We start from the raw sequence: 24550 nt of genomic DNA, 5'->3' as shown, positions 1-24550 counted from the left end.
ATGGAGCTCTGTATGCCATGGCAAACTGGCTGACACTGACGGCGGCGGTGCACAAATGCTGCGCAGCTAGCGCCATTCGGCGGCCAACACCGCGGTTCCTGGTGTGTCCGCTGTGCCGTGCGTGTGATCATTGCTTGTACAGCCCTCTCGCAGTGTCCGGAGCAAGTATGGTGGGTCTGACACACCGGTGTCAATGTGTTCTTTTTTCCATTTCCAGGAGTGTAGATAAATGATTTGGCAGACAGGGTGGGCAGCAATCTGCAGGTGTTTGCTGATGATGATGTGGTGTACGGCAAGGTGTTGAAGTTGAGTGACAATAGGACGACACAAGATGTCTTAGACACAATTTCCAGTTGATATAATGAATGGCAGCTAGTCCTAAATCTAGAAAAATGTAAGTTAATGTGGATGAGTAGGGAAGAATAAACCTGTAATGTTTGGATGCACTATTACTACTAGTGTCCTGCTTGACACAGTCCAAGTCATTTAAATATCTGGGCTTAACGTTGCAAAGCGATATGAGGCAGAACGAGCATGTGAGAACTGTGATAGGGAAGACAAATGGTCAACATCGGTTTATTGGGAGAATTTTAGGAAAGAGTGATTCACCTATAATGAGACCGCATATAGGACGCTGGTGCGAGCTATTCTTGAGTGCTGAAAGAGTGTTTGGGATACTACCAGGTCAGATTGAAGAAAGACATTCTAGCAATTCAGAGATGGGCTGCTAGATTTGTTACAAGTAGGTTCGAACAAAATGTAAGTGTTACAGAGGTGCTTCAGGAACTCAAATGGGAATCCTTGGAGGCAAGGTGACGTTCTTTTCGAGAAACACTATTGAGAAAATTTAGAGGACCAGCATTTGAAGCTGAGTGCCAAGCGATTCTACTGCTGCCAACATACATCATGCATAAGGACCATGAAGATAAAGTGTGAGAAATTAGGGCTCACATGGAGGTGTACACACAATCGTTTTTTCTTTGCTGTATTAGTGATTGGAACAAGAGATGAAATGACAAGTAGTTGTACAGGGTACCGAGAGAGAGAGAGAGAGAGAGAGAGAGAGAGAGAGAGAGAGAGAGAGAGAGAGAGAGAGACTCAACAAACAGATCTTCAATTTGAGCGTGTTACCATATAGCTTTACAGATTGGCAAAACATTCTGCAGTTTCACTGAAGGAGAGTTTATAAAGGCATGTTTATTGCTTGCATCTGAACATATAGCGTTTTCTATTACTGGCATCCAGTCATTCTATGAGTCCAGGATCATTGTCACTAGTTCACTAGTCAATATAATTGTCCATCTTCATTACTATTTAGACAATGGAAACTTTTGGTTGGATTATCAACAACGGGCAAAAGATAGATTGCTATTCGCCATAAAGATGACCCATTGCATTGCAGACAGGCACATCGAAAACACTGTTACACATTATAGCTTTCAGCCAAAGCCTTTTTAGCAACATAAGGTTGCCTTCACAGTTGGTCCAGCCTGTGACAGCACTGGAATAGCAACTGCGGGGTGGTGTGGGTATGTGTTGCACCTAGACCTTCCAGAAGGATATGATCCCTGTGGCACGGGGTTGGAATTGGGAGTGGCATAGGAATGGACGAGGACGTTGTGGAGGTTGCGTGGGCAATGGAACACCACATTGGGAGTGTGAAGGATCTTGGATAGGGTGTCCCTCATTTCAGGCATGGTGATAGATGGGGAAATGGTATGGGAAATCTCTATGCTGATTAGGTCCTGGGGTGATACTGCCTGTCTGTGAAAACCTCTTTGATACTTTCAGCATACTGAGAAAGGGAGTTCTTGTCTCTCTTTCCCAGACAGCCTTGCCACTCGGGGGCAGCATATCTGCAACTCGGGGATGGCATATCTGCAATGACAAGAACTCTCTTTCACCAAAGCCTTCACAAACAGGCACTATTCCACAGACCTAGTTTGTAAACACATCTCCCATGCCATTTTCCCACACACCCTCAATCCTTACACCACCCTAAAGAACCAGCTGCAAAGGATTGTCCCCTTCATCACCCAGTGCCTCCCAGGACAGGAATAACTGAACCACATCTTTCTTCAGGGCTTTGATTGTCTATATCATGCTCTGAAATGAGGGACATCCTACCCAAGATCCTTCCCACCCCTCCTAAAATGGTCATCTGTCGCTCACTCAACCTCCACAGCATTGTAGTCCATCTCCAGCTCCCAATCCCGTCCTCTTGCCATAGAGTTCATATGCCTGTGGAGGACCCAGGTGCAACACCTACTCAATTTACCCATCCAGCACTTTCTATTGCGGTCCTGTCAAATGTGTATCTTATTCCATCAAAGCCCAGGTCACCTGTGAAAGCAGTCATGTTGTCTGCTTCAACCATTGTGAAGCTTTTTATGTTGGTATGACTATCAACCAGATGACCAGCCCCTACCCAACTTTGACCAAGAACAAATTAGACCACCCCGTGGCACAACAAGGAGCTGAACATAATATCCCTTTTTCAATGGGTGCTTCATTACCTGAGTCATCTGGATCCTTCCGTCCACCACCAGCACAGAGGGAGTTATTCTTGCAACACATTCTCTGTTCCCAAAATTATCTCAGCCTCAATCTACAGTAACATAGTGTCCTTCCAGCCTCCACCCAACAGTGTCTGCCTCCCTCATCCTGTCACCTTTCCCATTTTCACATTCCCTCACTCTCTTTGTGTGCAACCCTCTGGTGTTGTGCCAGCCTGTCCTATCCCCTTCCCTGCTTATGTCCTTTTCTGATATCCATGTTTTCCCCACAGCTCACCACCTGAAACTTTGCCTGGCAATTCCTAGTCCCTGCACACTACTCCAGACAGTGCTCATCCCCCCCCTCCACATACACACACCCATACTATGTTATCTTCCCCTCTTGCCTCTTCCTCTTTCTCTACTCCAGATTGCTGTTCACATTATAGTTGCATTCCGGTCAGATCTGCCGACTGTAACTGTTGTGTGCGTGAGGTGTGCTTGTTTGTTGGATGTGTGTGTGTGTGTGTGTGTGTGTGTGCATGTGTGTGTGTGTGTGTGTGTGTGTGTGGTGTTTGTTGTAGAAGTATTTGTCTGAAAGCTGCAATGCATAACAGCCTTTTCATTGTGCCTGTCTGCAACTGTAAGAGTCATCTTTATTGTTAATCTATATTTTTCATTTAAAAAAATATATACCATAATATGTTTCAGCCACATCCAGCACTGGAATCTGTCAGTTAAATGTAACAAATGAGATTTAATATTTCTACAAGAATTACAATAATACATTTATAGAATCAAACAAAGACAATGCAGTGAGTCATCTTTATGGTGAGTAACATTGTACCTTTTTCCTGTTGCTAATAATCCAACCTGGAGTTTCCATTGTGTAAATAACAATCCAGATGGACAATTTTATTGACTAGTGACAATGATCATGGACTCATAGAATGACTGTATGCCAGTAACAAAGAACACTATATGTTCAGATGCAAGCAATAAACATGCCTTTATAAACACTCATTCAGTGAAATTGCAGAATGCTTTGCCAATCTGGAAAGCTATATGGTAACATGCTCAAATTGCAGACCTATTTGTTGAGTCTCTCTCTCTCTCTCTCTCTCTCTCTCTCTCTCTCTCTCTCTCTCGGTGCCCTGTACAACTCCTGTTCCAATCAAATCGTAAATGTAGTGAAGAAAAAGTGACTGTCTGTATGCCTCCATGTGAGCCCTAATTTCTCGTAGTTTATCTTCATGGTCCTTATGAACGATGTATGTTGACGGCAGTAGAATCGTTTGTCACTCCGCTTCAGATGCTGATCCTCTAAATTTTCTCAATACACTGCATCTTGTCAGCTCATATTCACACTTGAACCATGAATTATTGCTGTTTAGTGAGGCAGCATATGTTAAATAACAATCTGTGGCCATTAGGTGGTGTAAAATGCGATTGGACATGCCATCTTAAAATTCAAAGTAAACATACAATCATTTCATAAAAATAATCTATAAAAATGTGTTGGAATTTTCATCTAAACAGGCATTTATTGAAATATAATCAGTAAAAATAATGAATTGGACTTGTTACATTAAAAATTAATGTTAAAGTCTACATATTAAACATACAATCATTTCATAAATAATAATAATCTATAAAAATAACACTATGGACAGTTTTGTTGATAAAAACAGTTTTAACATGGGGCTTGGAATTGTATAAGGCAAAGCTTAATGTAACTTTTATCTTTACTGTAAAATATGTAAAACTGTATTGCAATGTGTTTCTTTTTTGTAAAATGAGGACATAAAACATAATGACTTTAATATTAAAATACATAACAAGTACTTTAACACATCAACAGCAAAAGAACTGCAGACTCTAGTATTGTCAGGGTTGGTTTCAGAACAACATTTTTCCGCACAAACAACTTGTCATTTACTGCCCCTCCCTTCCCCCTTTCACCTTGCACACTTTTGCATGGATTAGTTTTTGCTACTAATTATGATACACTATGTATATGGCTATCTTACAGCTGTGGCACCCATGGAACCATTCTCAGTTTAGCACACCAAACAGTGGCTTGTTTCCCTTGGGCCTTAAACTGGCCCTGAATATTGTCGCCATTTTATGGCTGTTGTGTTTACATCTGGTGTTGATGCTGCGAACGTGGCCATGTAAACATGAGGAAAGTAATGACTGTTGTGACTTGGACAACAAATTTCTTCTGCAGCCATGCTTTCAAACACTGCCAGTTCAAGCCATTTTGAGAAGACATGGAAAGCAGCTATGGCGATGTGCCCTATAACAGTGAAACATGCTGGCAGAGTTGGAATAAAGTCCTTTAGAGGTTTTTTTTTTAACTACGGGGCAAAAGAGAGAAAATTTACAGACTTAAATTGTAAGCCTGTTGCAGAACTGACAAATGAACAGTGTATAGTAGATTTGGCCTTCCTCTGTGATGTTACGCACCATATGACTGTTGGGATTTAGCATTGCAGAGTAAAAACATGTTGATTGCATAGATGTATGTCTGCATTCAGGACTTTGAGATGAAACTCCATTTGTGGAATAGACAGCTAGGAAATGGAAACATTGGAGCAGAGTGGAATGTTGAACAGTATCAAAATATGCTTACTGAACCGATCCATAAATTTTAGATTCATTTCTGGGATTTTGAAAGCCTTTACACTTCTCTTTTTGGTTGATGTTGATAGTGTGGAAATTGAGCTACAATTAGAACTTATTATCCTGCACTATGATAGCCAGTTGTGTGATAAGTACCATAATAAAATTAGTCTCGTAGAATTTTGAGAGACTTATTCTCAACATAAAATTCTGCAACTTTACAAGTCTGCAGCTGTGATTATGTTATTGGTTGGATCTACATGCTTGTGTCAGCAAGTATTTTCTACAATGAAGAAAACGAAATCTATTCACAGAAGCTCACTGACAGGTTTCAACTTAAAAGCTTGGCTTTGAATGGGCAGTGCTCCAGAAGTGCTACCACACATGGCTGCTTTAGTGAGAACAAAATAAGTAATTTTCATTTACATACTGTGTTTTAATGTTAATGCTAAACAAAATGGTCATGAAGTACAAGTTAGCTCAATTTAAAATTTGTCACAAAATGGACTTCATCAGAGGCTGCACAAATCATAAGAAACGTCGCATTTTATGCTTCCCTGCCCCATGTTCTTCGCTTTGTCAAAATATTAAATGAGAAAGTTTTGAAATTTACTGTGGAACACATTAATGAGCCACTCCAAAGTGATACATCTTGGCATAACGTGATTTTAGCAGCCATAGAATTAGACCAGTTGACTACAGTTTCTCTTATGAAACTATCTCATTCTGATTACTCACTCATCTCCATTACCATCACCTCTCCTTCCCCATCATTAGTTGCTGGAAGCCAGCTGGATTCTGACTGCTGTGACATGAGCGCGAGCCAGCTGAGAAGAGCATATCAGTGAAACATCCTGCTTTAGAATATGGTCTAATCCCATACAACTAAAATCATGAAAAAGTTGTTCTGTTGCAATAAAAAGTTGGTGCAGCAGTTTGAGATGTGTCAAGTGAAGGAGGATGATAAAGTCAAAAAATGATATATTCTTGTACGTGTAATAGAAATATATATTTCACAGAAATACAATTTCCTCCTTTTTTTTGAAACACACTCATAAGAGCAAAGTGGCAGTGCACAGGCAACAGTTAAAACTTATTTACAATTCATTATTTCTTTAACTTGCAGAAGCATTGAAGTATTTGAACTGAAGTGTTGGTTACTGTTCTTAGAACACTTTAGCATAATGTTTTTGAATTTGAAGCTTTATTTTTTCTTAATGTTTTAAGATAGTATTCAGTATTAGTTTTGCAGTCTTCCATGGCTGTTGTCATTCTGAATAAAATAATTTTGGGTAGTGGACCACGTCATTGTAAACTACTAAAGCAACTAAATTGCCAACATTTCAGCCAACTTGTTGCAGTCCCCTTCAGTGCAGTTCACTGCAGTGAACTGCACTGAAGAGGACTGCAGCAAGTCTGCCGAAACATCAGCAGTTTAAGTGCTTTAGTAATTTATAATGACATGGTCCAATACTCAAAATTATTTTGTTCAAAAAGCATTCAATATTATTAAATCTATGAACTTTTGCTGCTGCATGGAAATACTCTGTTGATTTTGTATGAATGAGACTGTGGAACTCATGAGTTGTGCTTTATTGATTCGTAGTAGCTTGTGACAAAACTGTTTTGCTGCCTCTTCTCATCAGGTCTTGCAATGTGAAATTATTAGTAGAAGCACTGAGTGACAGCTTTTAATGCTTTAGATGTATATCTTTCCCTACAGATTTCTTGATGATATTTGTTATTCTTCAGGACTTACTGATTTCTTTTTTTTCTAAGTGAGTGAGGAGATGAAAGTGCCTGTGAAACAATGTCAAGGACAAAACTTTCACCACGATAGAAAGCATTTTTTCTCATTAGGGGCAGATGAAGAGCGTGTAATTAGCAATTCTAAACTGTGACATTGGGATTATAATGGACAGAAACCAAAATGAAAATAATTAAATCTCCAGTTTTTATGATTTTAAACATTTTATAATGGAAGATAAAACAGCACATAGAAACAAGAAGTAGTAAACAAAGACGTATATGCATCAATAGAAGAGAAAATCATTTTGAACCGTAGACCCAGAGGATGTTGCAGGAAAGTAATTAGAGGTGTTAATAATCTTTCACATCCTCCTCAACTCCAGTGCAGTGTTTCTCTTGTTATATGTTCATTCTCGAATTGAAAATGCTGCAGTAACACTATGAACTTCATAATATACCTTGAAATGAAACTGTAACTGTCTAAAATTGTCCACACTCATCTTTAAAGTCCATCTGCCATCTACCTGATTTCCATATTGTTCAGTCCCATTGTCCCTTCGCTTGGGGCTTTTATTGTCTAGATCATAATATTTTACTCGGTAAAATAAAATGTTATTGTATCAAAGGCATCCCTTTTTCATGGATGGAACAGGGGATCACAACTAAATTTTGCGTGTCTCAGAAAGTTTGATACCTGGCCTGCACCTGTTCTTGTCCTAAATAAATGATTTACCAAAGACACTGAAGGACTCTTTCCAAATGTGATGTTTGATAATGTTATTAATACACTGATAAAGCGACTCAACACATCCTTTTAGACAAGGAGAAATATGGAACAAGCTTACTGAAATGTTTGTTATAAACCAATCTTATGACATACAAACAGGATTGCCAACTTTTATCTTAAAAAGGAAGAATTTGATTATTGCTGATAAACACATTAAAAGTGGAAAAAACATTCTGCATTCTTGTGTTGTAAGTTTTCTCAAGTGCTACTTATGATTACTAGAAATAGAGATCAAACTCCATGTGTAAAACTTCAGAGCAGCCAATCAGATAATAAACTGAGGTGGCACAGGTGTAGGGATAAGTTTACCATAAAGCTCATTTCAGCTTGATTTACACATTGAAATCTCTTTAATTTTGTTGATCTGCAGATGGGGTTGCTAGCATACTTTGCACTCTTTCTCTGAGTACTGCCCTGCATCATAATTTAACCTTAAGTGAAATAAATATTTATTATGCAGAAGATTGCAATAAGAATGTCGTGTAAAGATGATAACCCTAAGCCTTACAGAAGCCTCTTGAACAACATAGGGATTCTTACACTTTTGTGCCAATGCATTTGCTGTCTGTAGGAAATCACAAGAGTGGATTTAAGATGAAATCTGCAATTCTCAACCCCAACACCAGAAGTAGAAATAATTTTCATTTAGACAATGCTCCCCTCTCTAGGTCTCAGAATGGAGTTATATACTCATGTGCTGCAGTGTGTAGAACATTGCTGGTAGATATCAGACAGGGAATTGAAAAGCATATTCAAAAACAAAGTAGAGAAATAACTGCCAATGTTATGAAAAGGAAAGATTGCTGTTCGCCATACAGTGGAAATGTTGAGTCACAGGCAGCACAACAAAAAAAAAAAAACTGCTAAACATTAAGCTTTCTGCCAAAAAGCCTTCTTCTGAATTGACTAAAACAAACAAACAAACAAACAAACACACACACACACACACACACACACACACACACACACACACACACACACACAGAGAGAGAGAGAGAGAGAGAGAGAGAGAGAGAGAGAGAGAGAGAGAGACACGCAGACAAGCAAATGCAGCTCACACACACATGGCCACTGTCTCTGGTTACTGAGGCCAGTGTAGCCTCGGAGCCAGAGACAGTGGGCGTGTGTGTGTTTTCTTTTTCCCCTATAATTCAGAAGAAGGCGTTTTGACCAAAAGCTTACTCGTTTAGCCGTCTTTGTATTGGGCCTGTCTCTGACTCAACATCTTTACTGTATGGTGAGTAGCAATCTTTCCTTTTCAGAGTATAGTCATTATTCCGTCCTGGAGTTTCCATTGTTTAAATGAATATACTGTTAGCCACACTTTCTGTAATTTATCAGAATTTTTAGACTTGAGGACTTAAATTCTAGTTCATACCCATTTCATAATAACAGGTTTTAACATTACAGGTGTATAGATAGCTTTCTCTGAAATTAGTTAATACAAGGGCTTATTATGAGGCGGTAAATAAAACAGGCACCTCATTTAGAGTAAAAGGAGAAGTATGGATTTTTTTAAAAGTTACTGGTTTTCTAATAATATAATCGCCTGATTTGAAGGTAAAAAACTTTTCAGGTAACTTACCATGCCAGATTTGTATCAGATCCCCACTGACAACCTCCATTGTCATAAGCTAAGACCACCTTTCACGTAACTGGTGAGACAAGAAGACAGCATGTGACTGGGTAGCTTATGTCATCATGATGTTACAGGAATGGCAAATGCTGTGGTGGCACCTTCCCAACACAAAGTTTACATTTGACAGGCACAATTTGCAATGGTGCCACTCATATAAAATGGTAAACTAGTCAATTAATTACTCTGTCATGTTTATTTGTCATGTACCAGCTTCCATGCCTTGGTAGTTGTATAACTGAAGTGTCTGGTAAGGTTGTTGTCACATAGTCTAAATTCAGTGGCTTCCCTGTTCACAGTATCTCAGTAGTTTTTGATATGGGCCATAATCCTTATTTGTTTGAACATAGTCTTGTGTTTACTGACCAAACAATGTGTAGCAACTACATATTTTTTAAAATTTTTATACTTACGGTTATGTTGGTGTTCAGCACAGATCTATACAATCAGCTACACATAACTGCTTCCACTCATGCTGAATATTATGAATCCTTGGAACTTTTAGGCCAAGATTATCTTTTACAGGTCAACATTTCTTTAATTTTTTCATGTGGTCAGAATACAGGTCTGATATCTTGATGTTTAAGGTCCTTCATTCTTATGTATCTACCTACCTATTTAGCTTACTTGTCATTGCACCACAGAGTAGAAGTGATGCTATATGTTCGTCCTCCTTTCTTGTGTGAATGTTGTTATCTGTCGATTTCCAAGGTGGAGTGTACTTCATGTCATTGACAAATATAGTTTCTTATTAATTCTGTCATCAGATGTCACTTGATGGAGTCAAGGTGGTCATTGTCTGATGATGTCCTGGCTGTGTGTATTAGGGTGTTCAACAAAGCTCTCATATCATTTTATTTCTTTATTTTTTTCAATTTTACACATCTAGTTCCATAGGACCAAAATTGAGGAACAAATCTCCAGGGTGAATGGAATACGTCAGTACGTGAAATCGCAACAGAAAAGCTACAACAAACAAAAAAAGTTTATGAATCCTAAAAAATGACAAGCTATAAGTATATATAAAGACAATCAACAAAGTAACATAGTAATTAGCTTAATTTTTTCAAGGGACTCCTCAATAAAATAGAAGGAGTGACCCGTGAGGATACTCTTCAGTTTAGATTAGAAAGCACTTCGATTTCTGCTAAGGTTTTGAATTGTTGTGGCAGCTTACTGAAAATGGATACAGCAGAGAACTGCACACCTTTCTGCAATATCCTCTGAGAGTAAGAAGAGTTAAGTCAAAATATAGTACCAAATGTCATAAGCAAATAATCAAAGTAGACTAATTTTGGTATCAGACTATCACTAACTGTAGTTACTGTTCTAATAGTAAAAATGGCAGCATAAAGTCTTTGAAGTAGATCCTGAACAAGGGCTTTCATGACAGTTTACTATCTATCTGCATACCTGGAAATTTGGTGTGTCCGTTCTCACTAATCATATGCCCATTATGTAAATAGAATGTCAAGTTTTGTTGAATTTTGTGTTAGAAACTGTAAAAACTGAGTGTTATTGTGATTTAGCGTTACTTTATTTTGTACAAGCCATGAAATTATGTGCTGAACTGCACTATTTGAAACAGTGCCATTGTTGCACACAACATCCTTTACTACCAAGCTAGTGTCATCAGCAAACAGAAATATTTTAGAATCACTAGTAATACTACACTGAAGCACCAAAGAAACTGGTATAGGTATGCATATTCAAATACAGAAACATGTAAACAGCAGAATATGGCACTGCAGTTGGCAATGGCTATATAAGACAACAAGGGTCTGGCACGTTTGTTAGATTGGTTACTGCTGCGTAGTGGCTGGTTATCAAGATTTAAGCAAGTTTGAACATCATGTTATAATTGGCAGACAAGCGAAGGACACAGCATCTCCAAGGTAGCGACAAAGTGGGGCTTTTCCCATACAACTATTTCACGAGTGTATTGTGAATATCAAGTATCCGGTAAACCACCAAATCTCCGACATCACTGTGGCCGGAAAAAGATCCTGAAAGAATGAGACCAACAACAACTGAAGAGAATTGTTCAACTTGACAGAAGTGCAACCTTTCCGCAAATTGCTGCAGATGTTAGCATGCGAACCATTCAAAGAAACATCGATATGGGCTTTTGGAGCCGAAGGCTGACTCATGTACCCTTGATGACTGCACAACACAAAGCTTCATGCCTCACCTAGGCCTTTCAATGCTGATATTAGACTGTTAATGACTGGAAATATGTATCTTGGTCGGATAAGTCTCATTTCAAATTGTATTGAACGCTTGAACGTGTGTGGGTATAGAAACAACCTCTTGAATCCATGGACCCTGAACGTTAGCAGCAGACTGTCAAGCTGTTGGAGGCTCTGTAATGGTGTGTGATTCAGTTGGAGTGATATGGGGCCCCTCATATGTCTAGATATGACTTTGACAGATGACAAGTACATAAGTATCCTGTGTGATCACCTGCATCCATTCATGCACATTGTGCTTGCCAACAGACTTGGGCAATTCCAGTGGGACAATGCAACACACCACACATCCAGAATTGCTACAGTGTGGCTCCATGAACACTCTTCTGAATTTAAACACTTCCGCTGGCCACCAAACTCGCCAGACATGACCATTATTGAGCATATCTGGGATGCCTTGCAATGTACTGTTCAGAAAAGATCCCACCCCCTTGTACTCTTACAGATTTACAGACAGCCCTGCAGGATTCATGGTGTCAATTCCCTCCAGCACTACGTCAGACATTAGTCGAGTCCATGCCACGTCCTGTTGCGGCACTTCTGCTTGCGCATGGGGGCTCTATGTGATATTAGGCTGGTGTACCAGTTTCTTTGGATCTTCAGTATAGAAGGAATATCATTTATGTAAATAAGGAAAAGAAGTGGCCCCAGCAGAGATCTTTGGGGGGACCCTTCCCTCCCTCCTTCTCCCATGTAACCATGCCCACTTGGACCCCATATCATAGCCATTCTCAGTACCATGAAGAATTACCTTTTGCTGTCTCTTCTTGAAGTAAATGGTGAACCAATTGCTGGGTACTGCCTGTGTTCCACAATGGCCCTACGTCTATAGCAATATTTTGTGATAAAACTACCAAACACCTTAGCTAAAATCGAAAAAGATGCCTACCATTTGAAACCTGTTGTTTAGTCTATCCAGTACCTTACAGAGAAAAGATAATATGGCAATTTCAGTTGTTAAACCATTTCTAAAACCAAAATGTACATTTGACAGCAAGTTATATGGAATGAAATGATCAATTATTTTTAGATACACGACCTTTTCAATTACTTTAGCAAACACTGCTGGCTTATAAATAGGTCTAAAATTGCCTACCTACAGCACTACATCCCTACATGCCTATATACGTACCCCCTACACCCCTGCCTTTACACCCTTAGCCCTAACACCCGTCCATCCCCCTACCCCTGCCCCTGCCTCTGCCTCTGCCTCTGCCTCCTACCCCAACCCCAGCCCCCACCCTGTCTCTACCTCCCTCCAATACCACCCCCAACCCCCACCCCTGCCTCTACCCCCCACCCCAGTGCCAGCTCCACCCCTGCCTCCACCACACATCAATGCCATTCCAACTCCCCCAACCCCCGCCACCTCCCCCATCCACTGTCCCTGTCCCTGTCCCTGTCCCTGTCCCTGCCCCCACCCCATCCCCAGCCCCCATGCCCTGCCCCCGCCCTTTGACTAACATTGAGCATTTGACAACTCAGCACAAATCTTTACTACTTTGTGTGCACCTGTTTACTGCTCAATGCCTGATTAGTGTTGTTGATGGGTAGTCTATCTTCATACCATATTTATATAAAAGTTAAAATATTAAGATATCTACACTATGTAATCAAAAGTATTTGGACACCCCCAAAAACATACGTTTCTCATATCAGGCGCATTGTGCTGCCACCTACTGCCAGGTACTCCAAATCAGCGATCTCAGTAGTCATTAGACATCATGAGAGAGCAGAATGGGGCACTCCCCGGAACTCACGGACTTCGAACGTGGTCAGGTGATGGGTGTCACTTGCGTCATACGTCTGCATGTGAGATCTCCACACTCCTACTAAACATCTGTAGGTCCACTGTTTCCAATGTGATAGTGAAGTGGAAAGGTGAAAGGACACGTACAGCACAAAAACATACAGGCTGACCTCGTCTGTTGACTGACAGAGTCCGCCGACAGTTGAAGGGGGTTGCAATGTGTCATAGGCAGGCATCCGTCCAGACCATCACACAGGAATTCCAAGCTGCATTGGGATCCACTGCAAGTACTATGACAGTTAGGCGGGAGGTGAGAAAACTTGGATTTCATGGGTGGGCGGCTGCTCATAAGCCTCATATCACGCCCATAAATGCCAAATGACACCTTGCTTGGTGTAAGGAGCATAAACATTGGATGCTTGCACAGTGGAAAAACGTTGTGTGGAGTGACAAATCACAGTATACAATGTGGCGATCTGATAGCAAGGTGTGGGTATGGCAAATGCCTGGTGTATGTCATCTGCAAGCGTGTGTAGTACCAACAGTAAAATTCATAGGCGGTGGGGTTATGGTGTGTCCGTTTTTTTCGTGGAGGGGGCTTGCACCCCTCGTTTTGCATGGCACTACCACAGCACAGGTCTACATTGATGTTTTAAGGACATTCTTACTTCCCATTGTTGAAGAGCAATTTGGGGATGGCAATTGCATCTTTCAACATGATCGAGCACCTGTTCATAATGCACAGACTGTGGCAGAGTGGTTACATGACAGTAACGTTGCTGTAATGGACTGACCTGAATCCTATAGAATACTTTTGGAACTTTTCGGAACACCAACTTCGTACCAGGCCTCATCGACCGACATTGATATCTCTTCTCAGTGCAGCACTCCGTGAAGCATGGGCTGCCATTCCCCAAGAAACCTTCCAGCACCTGATTGAACGTATTCCTGCAAGAGTGGAAGCTGTAATCAAGGCTAAGGGTGGGCCAACACCATACTGAATTCCAGCATTACTGATGGAGGATGCCACGAACTTGTAAGTCATTTTCAGTCAAATGTCCAGATACTTTTGATCACGCAGTGTATATAAAAATGAGACTTTAGACAAGTGGATGAATCAGTGTGGGTGACAACAGTATTCTCCAAGTCTGATGTTAAAATGGGTTTCCTGTTACAGCTGTGGCGCAGAGACTCGAGTGAGGACAGCAACGCAGCAGATGACAGTCTTACATATTGTGTTCCTCATTGGACGTAAATCAGCAGAAGATACCTTGCAAACATGTAAGCTGCTGCTGGATCATGGATTACGGGAGCTGATTAATGAGCCAGACTCCTTAGGCAACACTCCTTTACATGGTCTGATCGTGCGATATGCCCTTGAGGAGGCACGGTATGGCTATGACCATGATAATCAGCCTTGGAACAAGTGGGATGTATTGCACTTGGTAAGCAGATATTAGCAGTTTTTCTAGCATTTGATTGATTGTTATGCTCATTATTGCTTGGGCTTGATTGGTACTAACTCCATATTATTCTCTACTGAAGAATGTTACTGATACTCTGCCTCTTGCGTATTGTGCCACTTTATTTTTTTAAACACTCCGACATTTTATGTTAATATTACTGAAAAACAAGCAAATGGGCATCTATCTGGCCCTACATTCTCCAGAAACGTGTTGTGCATGGAAAAGTATGAATGATTAATGTTTTCAGTTTTTAAATTTAGTGGTTATTGTGTCTGCTACAGACCAAATGGACCAAAATGAACAACAACCTGTCTCCACAGAGAGTGGAGTGAACTAAACTTGTGTACAGTCAGTGAAGGAGAAACCTGCAATTGTATGTACTCTGGACTATACCTGTGGGCAGAGTTATGTAACACAGTTTTCATAAATTCGTTCACTATATAAGATGCAATAAATATTCCAGAATTAGAATAAAAAGTGGCTGCCAACAATAAAGATTTTTTTAATAGATACCCGCTGTGTAGTGAAGAAATTTGTCACTTAATAAAGGCAAGTCATCCTTTCAGAATATACTGATGAAGTAGGTTCATTTTGAGCAGTAATATACGACAGCTCAATGGAGGAAAGATCCATATCTGAAAAATTTGCACAGATCACATCAATACACCAGAAAAGAAATAGAAGTAAGCTGCTGAATTGTAGACCCATGTTATTGAAACTGATTTGCAATATGATTTTGGAACATACACTTTGTTCCTGTTGACACATAACCAGCACAGATTCAGAATATATTTTTCTTGTGAAACATAAATGGCTTTTGGTTTCACATGAAGTAATGAGTACTGTTAACAGCGTTCTCAAGTTGATTCCATATTGATAGGTTTCCATAAGACTTTTGACACTCTTCTCCACAAGCAGCTTCTAATTATCTTGGGTGCGTGTGAAGTGTCATCTCTGTCTGTGATGTTAATGGCTTGTAATTCATAGCCTCTCCTCGGTAGCACCTCTTTTCCGTTGCCTTGAAGCTTAAAGTTCACCCAAGTGTGAACTGTGGTGTTCAAAAATATACATGACACCATATGTTTAGTTGACATTAACTTGTATATTATTCCTTGCGAAGTTCACTCATTTACTACGATGACCTGAAAGAATCAGTAGAATCAGTTTAGCAAGAGTAATAGAAGGCAGATTTCAGACTACCTAACAGATCAAAACGAAAATTTCTGTTCCGACACTGACAATGTTGAGTGTTTATGGAAAAAGTTCAAGGCAATCGTAAAATTCGTTTTAGACAGGTACGTGCCGAGTAAAAATGTGAGGGACGGGAAAAACCCACCGTGGTACAACAACAAAGTTAGGAAACTACTGCGAAAGCAAAGAGAGCTCCACTCGAAGTTTAAACGCAGCCAAAACCTCTCAGACAAACAGAAGCTAAACGATGTCAAAGTTAGCGTAAGGAGGGCTATGCGTGAAGCGTTCATTGAATTCGAAAGTAAAATTCTATGTACCGACTTGACAGAAAATCCTAGGAAGTTCTGGTCTTACGTTAAATCAGTAAGTGGCTCGAAACAGCATATCCAGACACTACGGGATGATGATGGCATTGAAACAGAGGATGACACGCGTAAAGCTGAAATACTAAACACCTTTTTCCAAAGCTGTTTCACGGAGGAAGACCGCACTGCAGTTCCTTCTCTAAATCCTCACACAAATGAAAAAATGGCTGACATCGAAATAAGTGTCCAAGGAATAGAAAAGCAACTGGAATCACTCAATAGAGGAAAGTCCACTGGACCTGACGGGATACCAATTCGATTCTACACAGAGTACGCGAAAGAACTTGCCCCCCTTCTAACAGCCGTGTACCGCAAGTCTCTAGAGGAACGGAGGGTTCCAAATGATTGGAAAAGAGCACAGATAGTCCCAGTCTTCCAGAAGGGTCGTCGAGCAGATGCGCAAAACTATAGACCTATATCTCTTACGTCGATCTCTTGTAGAATTTTAGAACATGTTTTTTGCTCGCGTATCATGTCATTTCTGGAAACCCAGAATCTACTATGTAGGAATCAACATGGATTCCGGAAACAGCGATCGTGTGAGACTCAACTCGCCTTATTTGTTCATGAGACCCAGAAAATATTAGATACAGGCTCCCAGGTAGATGCTATTTTTCTTGGCTTCCGGAAGGCGTTCGATACAGTTCCGCACTGTCGCCTGATAAACAAAGTAAGAGCCTACGGAATATCAGACCAGCTGTGTGGCTGGATTGAAGAGTTTTTAGCAAACAGAACACAGCATGTTATTATCAATGGAGAGACGTCTACAGACGTTAAAGTAACCTCTGGCGTGCCACAGGGGAGTGTTATGGGACCATTGCTTTTCACAATATATATAAATGACTTAGTAGATAGTGTCGGAAGTTCCATGCGGCTTTTCGCGGATGATGTTGTAGTATACAGAGAAGTTGCAGCATTAGAAAATTGTAGCGAAATGCAGGAAGATCTGCAGCGGATAGGCACTTGGTCCAGGGAGTGGCAACTGACCCTTAACATAGACAAATGTAATGTATTGCGAATACATAGAAAGAAGGATCCTTTATTGTATGATTATATGATAGCGGAACAAACACTGGTAGCAGTTACGTCTGTAAAATACCTGGGAGTATGCGTGCGGAACGATTTGAAGTGGAATGATCATATAAAATTAATTGTTGGTAAGGCGGGTACCAGGTTGAGATTCATTGGGAGAGTGCTTAGAAAATGTAGTCCATCAACAAAGGAGGTGGCTTACAAAACACTCGTTCGACCTATACTTGAGTATTGCTCATCAGTGTGGGATCCGTACCAGGTCGGGTTGACGGAGGAGATAGAGAAGATCCAAAGAAGAGCGGCGCGTTTGGTCACCGGGTTATTTGGTAACTGTGATAGCGTTACGGAGATGTTTAATAAACTCAAGTGGCAGACTCTGCAAGAGAGGCGCTCTGCATCGCGGTGTAGCTTGCTCGCCAGGTTTCGAGAGGGTGCGTTTCTGGATGAGGTATCGAATATATTGCTTCCCCCTACTTATACCTCCCGAGGAGATCACGAATGTAAAATTAGAGAGATTAGAGCACGCACGGAGGCTTTCAGACAGTCGTTCTTCCCGCGAACCATACGCGACTGGAACAGGAAAGGGAGGTAATGACAGTGGCACGTAAAGTGCCCTCCGCCACTCACCGTTGGGTGGCTTGCGGAGTATCAATGTAGATGTAGATGTAGAATTTTGGACTACAGAAAATATTGCTGCCTACAGATTTATAAAAATATATCAACACTATATGTCATCTGTGTTATGATTCCTCTCATTTTTATGAATGAGTGCCATATTGAAAAGCAAAATGGGTAAAATTATTAATCAATGCTGTATGTCCGATGATACAGAAAAATTAAGGTGGCAATAGTAAGTAGTTAAAATTCGAATCTAACAGTGATTTTAACGTAATCTGTGATGGAAAATGGTACTGCTTGGGAGCTTAAAGTTTAATTATTATGAGAGGCAATTAGTTTTTGGTAATATAAAATACTATACACGAAAACTGAGATGCTTAACTTTCAAGTGGGTTAGTATAAGTTGTCATTCTCAAATATAAGTACTAACTAATGGTACTTTTGTGTGTAACTTCAGTTAATTGTAACTTAACAGTCCCTACTGAAAATTGCTCACACAAATGGTATCAAACCACTTGAAATAAGAACCTGAACAATAAATTCCAGTGAAATTTGGTCTGAACAATAACTTGAGATTTTCAAGTAGGCACTACATATTGCTAGGTAAACATAATGAAAAAAGATGAAATTCAGTGAAAAAATTGGTTATTTAGTGAAACAGAAGTGATGTTTGGTGTTCCCCAAGGAAACATTAATGAAAAAAGATAAAATTTTTTTTAAAAAGTGGTTATTTTACTTAATAGAAAAACATAAGAGATGGAAAGAATGAAAAGTCATGTAGTGAAACAGAAGTGATACCTCATGTTCCTCAAGTAAGAATTATAGGCCCTCTGCTGTTCTTAATGTTGGATATAGGAGACAATCTGAGCAGTCCTCTTAGATTGTTTGAAGATGATGCTTTTGTTTGCCATCTATTAAAGTCATCAGAAGATCAAAACAAATTGCAAAATGATTTAGACAAGATATCTGTATAGTGCTAAAAGTATGAGGCATGTTTAATAAGTAATGGAACACATTTTTTCTGAAAGCTGGTTGGTTTTATTCGGAATTCCCGTGCACCATCTTAATCCTCTTTTGGCTACACAAGCTTATTTTTCAACACAATGTCTGTTCTGTCTGACAGCCTTACGCCACCTTACTGGGAGGGCTTGTACGACTGCATGCTGTCATTCTACTGGTCGACATTGGAGCCAATGTCTTGCTGCATTGATAACCTCCCAACCATCTGCGCACTGCTTCACATGGAGTACAACCTTCATTGGGCCAAACAGATGGAAGTCTGAAGATGCGAGATACGGATTGTAGAGTAGATGAGGAAGTAAAGTGCAGTAAAGTTTTGTGAGCATCTCTCAGGTGCACAGACATGTCTGAGGCGCACATTCTCATGGAGAAATGGAAGATCATTTACATTTTTATGGTGATGAATACTGCGAAGTCATTTCTTCAGTTTTCTGAAGGTAGTGCTGTAGGAATCACAGCTTTGTACAGCCTGCCGGCACGTGGGAGATCTGACAGGTTTGCTCGACCTCGTTGTGATGATGATAGACACCTCAACCAGTGACTCACCATTCTTTTGTTTACTGCCAAGTCTCAGTAGACATTATGCAAGCACCTATAAATATCTGTGATGCTATGGTTTCCTGTCAAAAGAAACTCAATGCAACTCTCTGCTTGGGACACACCCCATTGCAGATGCCAATTTGAAGGTCTTGTATGGCACCAACACGTTTTGGAACTTCATGAAACTATAGGGACTGAAGCTGGAATATTCCATGATGTCCCACAGCAAATTCAGAATTTCTTAACCAAAATTTGCCAAGGAAAAAGAAACATGATGCATTATTTATTGAATGCCCCTTATAGCTATTGACCTTGACCAATAAAAAAATGATAACCCTGAACAGTAAGAAATATGAGGTCCTCCACATACACATGAGTACAGCCCCCTATCCCAGAAAAAGGGGGGGTGGTGGTGATATATTTTGGTTATATGAGTAATCACTCAAATTTAAAGGTTGTTATTCAGATAAATATCTCAGGTTACAATTATGAACAACTTAAATTGAAATCATTATGTAGAAAATGATGTGGGTAAGGCAAAATAGAGACAGAGTTATTTTGGCAGAACACTTAGAAGATGCAACATATCTCCTAAAAAGGCTGCCTATACTGTGATTATCTGTTCTCTTCAGGAATATGTCTGCATGGTATGGGATCTTTACCAGACAGGATAGACAGCGGACACTGAAAAAGTTCAAAGAAATGCAGCTCATTGTCTACTATTTTGAAATAGGAGTGAGTGTCATGGGTATGAGTGATACGGTATGTGATTCCATTTTGTTATCAAAACAGCTGAAATGTAGAAGAATTAAACTGGGACCATTGTATTTAATAATAATGTGAGGAGGTTTGTCGATTGTGAAAATAGTCACGAGGACACTGATGATGACATATTTTGCTTTTGTAGACATCTGTGCCACATAAGGAAAATTTAAGAGCACAGGTTCTAGCAACAATCACATTGTTCCCTGAAATGGTTCACTTTACTGTCTGCCCTAAGTGATGTGACATAGGCCATAGGGCAAAACACTAGACTGGAGCTTCTTGATTTTGTACACAAGCATGACATGTTCGGTCCATGTGTGTCCAGTTACATTCAGCAAACATAATAATGCAATCTGAAAACAATCTGGAGGATATTTGGGGAGTGTGGAGTGTGGGTGGGTGGGTATATCATGAGTGGAATCCTTCCTCCTTGTTAACTCATTGCCCTTTGTATCACTCAGTTAGTGATGTAAGAAGAAGAATGCTTTAAATGTGGGGTGAGTCCCCCAACCACCACTGCACTGCCAATTGGTCCCAGGGAAATAGTGGGTCCCACCCTATGATTATGGCTGCTTTACAAGTGAGTATATGAAATTCATCAAGGAAACTTTGCATGGTGTCATTCAGGGCTTAATACTCATGTATCTACATCTACTGCTGTACTCTCGAAGTCACCTTAGGCATGTGGTGAGGGGAGCTTCTGGTAGCACTGTTATTTCCCGCCTTTTCTGTTCCATTCACAAATGGAATGTGGGAAGGAAGACGGTTGGTAAAGCTTCATGTGACATCCAATTTCTCTTATTTTCTTGTCATGATCATTTCACGATATTTGTTTTATGCAGTCATTCCACCTTGGGTTTCTCTGAATGGTTACTCTGAGGTATTTTACAGTAGTTACTGTTCCCAATAATATATCCACAATAGGATAATCAACTAATTGTGGATCTCCTTACCTATTTATACACATTAAATTACATTTATTTATGTTCAGTGTCATCTGAAGTCTGTGCACCAATTGTTGATTTAGTACTGTTGCCAGATTTGGTCACTGATGTTGAGATGAATGCACCAGTTGTACAGTTTCGTGGCTGAACCATGGGCATCTTAATACAACGTGATTTGGCAAGACCCTCTGATGACTAAGGCAGTGACGAAAGTGAGTGCGCATTCCTCTGCCAGTGGTCTTAATGTATCTAAAACTTTCCAGTCGCCGATGTTACTATTCACACCCCATGACACATTCTTGGTTATTTTTGTCAGTTTGCCATTCAGGTTTGTTTGTACACTGTTGACTGTTTGTGGCTTCATTTTTGAATTGCTCTCCATATGTCCTTTCAAATTTTTATTTTATTTACTGTTGTCCACTCGGTTCTTTTCGGCCACTTACTGGTTTTCTCTGAAACTGTCTAGTGGCATTCCCAACCTAGGTTGTGTGTTACAAAAGTGATGACAAGGTTGATTATCACATGCAAAATAGCTCGTAGCAATGAATCACAACTTTATGTAGCTTTGGCAGAATCAAATAGTGCTGCAGTAACAACAGCAGGAACAGATGCAGTTGCAACAAAACTATGGCAGGAGCAGATCCGGTAGAATGTAGAGCTGATCCGAACCAGGGCACCTGCCACTCGACCACCTGTGCTGCAAATTTCGCTCCCACCCCCATCATTTGCAGTGCTTGATGGCACTCTAGAGCTGTGGGAAAACTGTTGTTGTTGTTGTCTTCAGTCCTGAGACTGGTTTGATGCAGCTCTCCATGCTACTCTATCCTGTGCAAGCTTTTTCATCTCCCAGTACCTACTGCAACCTACATCCTTCTGAATCTGCTTAGTGTATTCATCTCTTGGTCTCCCCCTACGATTTTTACCCTCCACGCTGCCCTCCAATACTAAATTGGTGATCCCTTGATGCCTCAGAACATGTCCTACCAACCGATCCCTTCTTCTGGTCAAGTTGTGCCACAAACTTCTCTTCTCCCCAATCCTATTCAATACTTCCTCATTAGTTATGTGATCTACCCATCTAATCTTCAGCATTCTTCTGTAGCACCACATTTCAAAAGCTTCTATTCTCTTCTTGTCCAAACTATTTATCGTCCATGTTTCACTTCCATACATGGCTACACTCCATACAAATACTTTCAGAAACGAGTTCCTGACACTTAAATCTATACTCGAAGTTAACAAATTTCTCTTCTTCAGAAACGCTTTCCTTGCCATTGCTGGTCTACATTTTGTATCCTCTCTACTTCGACCATCATCAGTTATTTGCTCCCCAAATAGCAAAATTCCTTTACCACTTTTAAGTGTCTCATTTCCTAATCTAATTCCCTCAGCATCACCCGACGTCATTCGACTACATTCCATTATCCTTGTTTTGCTTTTGTTGATGTTCATCTTATACCCTCCTTTCAAGACACTGTCCATTCCGTTCAAATGCTCTTCCAAGTCCTTTGCTGTCTCTGACAAAGTTACAATGTCATTGGCGAACCTCAAAGTTTATATTTCTTCTCCATGGATTTTAATTCCTACTCCGAATTTCTCTTTTGTTTCCTTTACTGCTTGCTCAATATACAAATTGAATAACATCGGGGACAGGCTACAACCCTGTCTCACTCCCTTCCCAACCGCTGCTTCTCTTTCATGACCCTTGACTCTTATAACTGACATCTGGTTTCTGTACAAATTGTAAATAGCTTTTCGCTCCCTGTATTTTACCCCTGCCATCTTTAGAATTTGAAAGAGAGTATTCCAGTCAACATTGTCGAAAGCTTTCTCTAAGTCTACAAATGCTAGAAACGTAGGTTTGCGTTTCCTTAATCTATTTTCTAAGATAAGTCATAGGGCTAGTATTGCCTCACGTGTTCCAACATTTCTGGGGAATCCAAACTGATCTTCCCCGAGGTCGGCTTCTACCAGTTTTTCCATTTGTCTGTAAAGAATTCGCGTTAGTATTTTGCAGCTGTGACTTATTAAACTGATAGTTCGGTAATTTTCACATCTGTCAACACCTGCTTTCTTTGGGATTGAAATTATTATATTCTTCTTGAAGTCTGAGGGAATTTCGCCTGTCTCATACATCTTGCTCACCAGATGGTAGAGTTTTGTCAGGACTGGCTCTCCCAAGGCCGTCAGTAGTTCTAATGGAATGTTGTCTACTCCTGGGGCCTTGTTTCGACTCAGGTCTTTCAGTGCTCTGTCAAACTCTTCACTCAGTATTGTATCTCCCATTTCATCTTCATCTACATCCTCTTCCATTTTCATAATATTGTCCTCAAGTACATCGCCCTTGTATAGACCCTCTATATACTCCTTCCACCTTTCTGCTTTCCCTTCTTTGCTTAGAACTGGGTTTCCATCTGAACTCTTGATATTCATGCAAGTGGTTCTCTTTTCTCCAAAGGTCTCTTTAATTTTCCTGTAGGCAGTATCTATCTTACCCCTAGTGAGTAAGCCTCTACATCCTTACATTTGTCCTCTAGCCATCCCTGCTTAGCCATTTTGCACTCCCTATCGATCTCATTTTTGAGACGTTTGTATTCCTTTTTGCCTGCTTCATTTACTGCATTTTTATATTTTCTCCTTTCATCAATTAAATTCAATATTTCTTCTGTTACCCAAGGATTTCTGCTAGCCCTTGTCTTTTTACCTACTTGATCCTCTGCTGCCTTCACTACTTCATCCCTCAGAGCTACCCATTCTTCTTCTACTGTATTTCTTTCCCCCATTCCCGTCAATTGTTCCCTTAAGCTCTCCCTGAAACTCTGTACAACCTCTGGTTCTTTCAGTTTATCCAGGTCCCATCTCCTTAAATTCCCACCTTTTTGCAGTTTCTTCAGTTTTAATCTACAGTTCATAACCAATAGATTGTGGTCAGAGTCCACATCTGGCCCTGGAAATGTCTTACAATTTAAAACCTGGTTCCTAAATCTCTGTCTTACCATTATATAACCTATCTGATACCTTCTAGTATATCCAGGATTCTTCCACGTATACAGTGTGGGAAAACTACCTGTGTATATTTATGCTGTGTTGGAAGGTGGGAAACATATTAGATTCTGTAATCCAGAACACTCTGTTACTTAGCAATATGAAATGGTTCAAAAGCTGCGTCCATGCACAGACCCTGAAGCATTAGAATTTACTGTACTGTTGCAGTTTGCTAAATGAGTATTTATGCCATTAAACTCATACTGTGACAGTACAGTAAATTCAATGCCTCAGTGTCTTTGCATGGACACAGCTTTTGAACCATTTCATACT

At 40.2% G+C, this 24550-nt stretch overlaps 1 protein-coding gene across 2 annotated transcripts in view; it reads left to right on the top strand.

Moving 5' to 3' along the window:
- The window catches only part of LOC126419065 (ankyrin-1), a 155726-nt gene that overhangs the window by 74438 nt on the left and 56738 nt on the right, over window positions 1-24550 (top strand). For both annotated transcript variants that reach the window (XM_050086144.1, XM_050086143.1), the window contains exon 6: window positions 14469-14736. In XM_050086144.1, coding sequence (XP_049942101.1) covers window positions 14469-14736 — 268 coding nt within the window. The remainder of the gene's footprint in view (window positions 1-14468; window positions 14737-24550) is intronic.

The sequence above is a fragment of the Schistocerca serialis genome, chromosome 9, assembly GCF_023864345.2.
Source record: "Schistocerca serialis cubense isolate TAMUIC-IGC-003099 chromosome 9, iqSchSeri2.2, whole genome shotgun sequence".
Taxonomy (NCBI): Eukaryota; Metazoa; Arthropoda; class Insecta; order Orthoptera; family Acrididae; genus Schistocerca; species Schistocerca serialis.
This window is presented reverse-complemented; position numbering and strand designations above follow the sequence as displayed.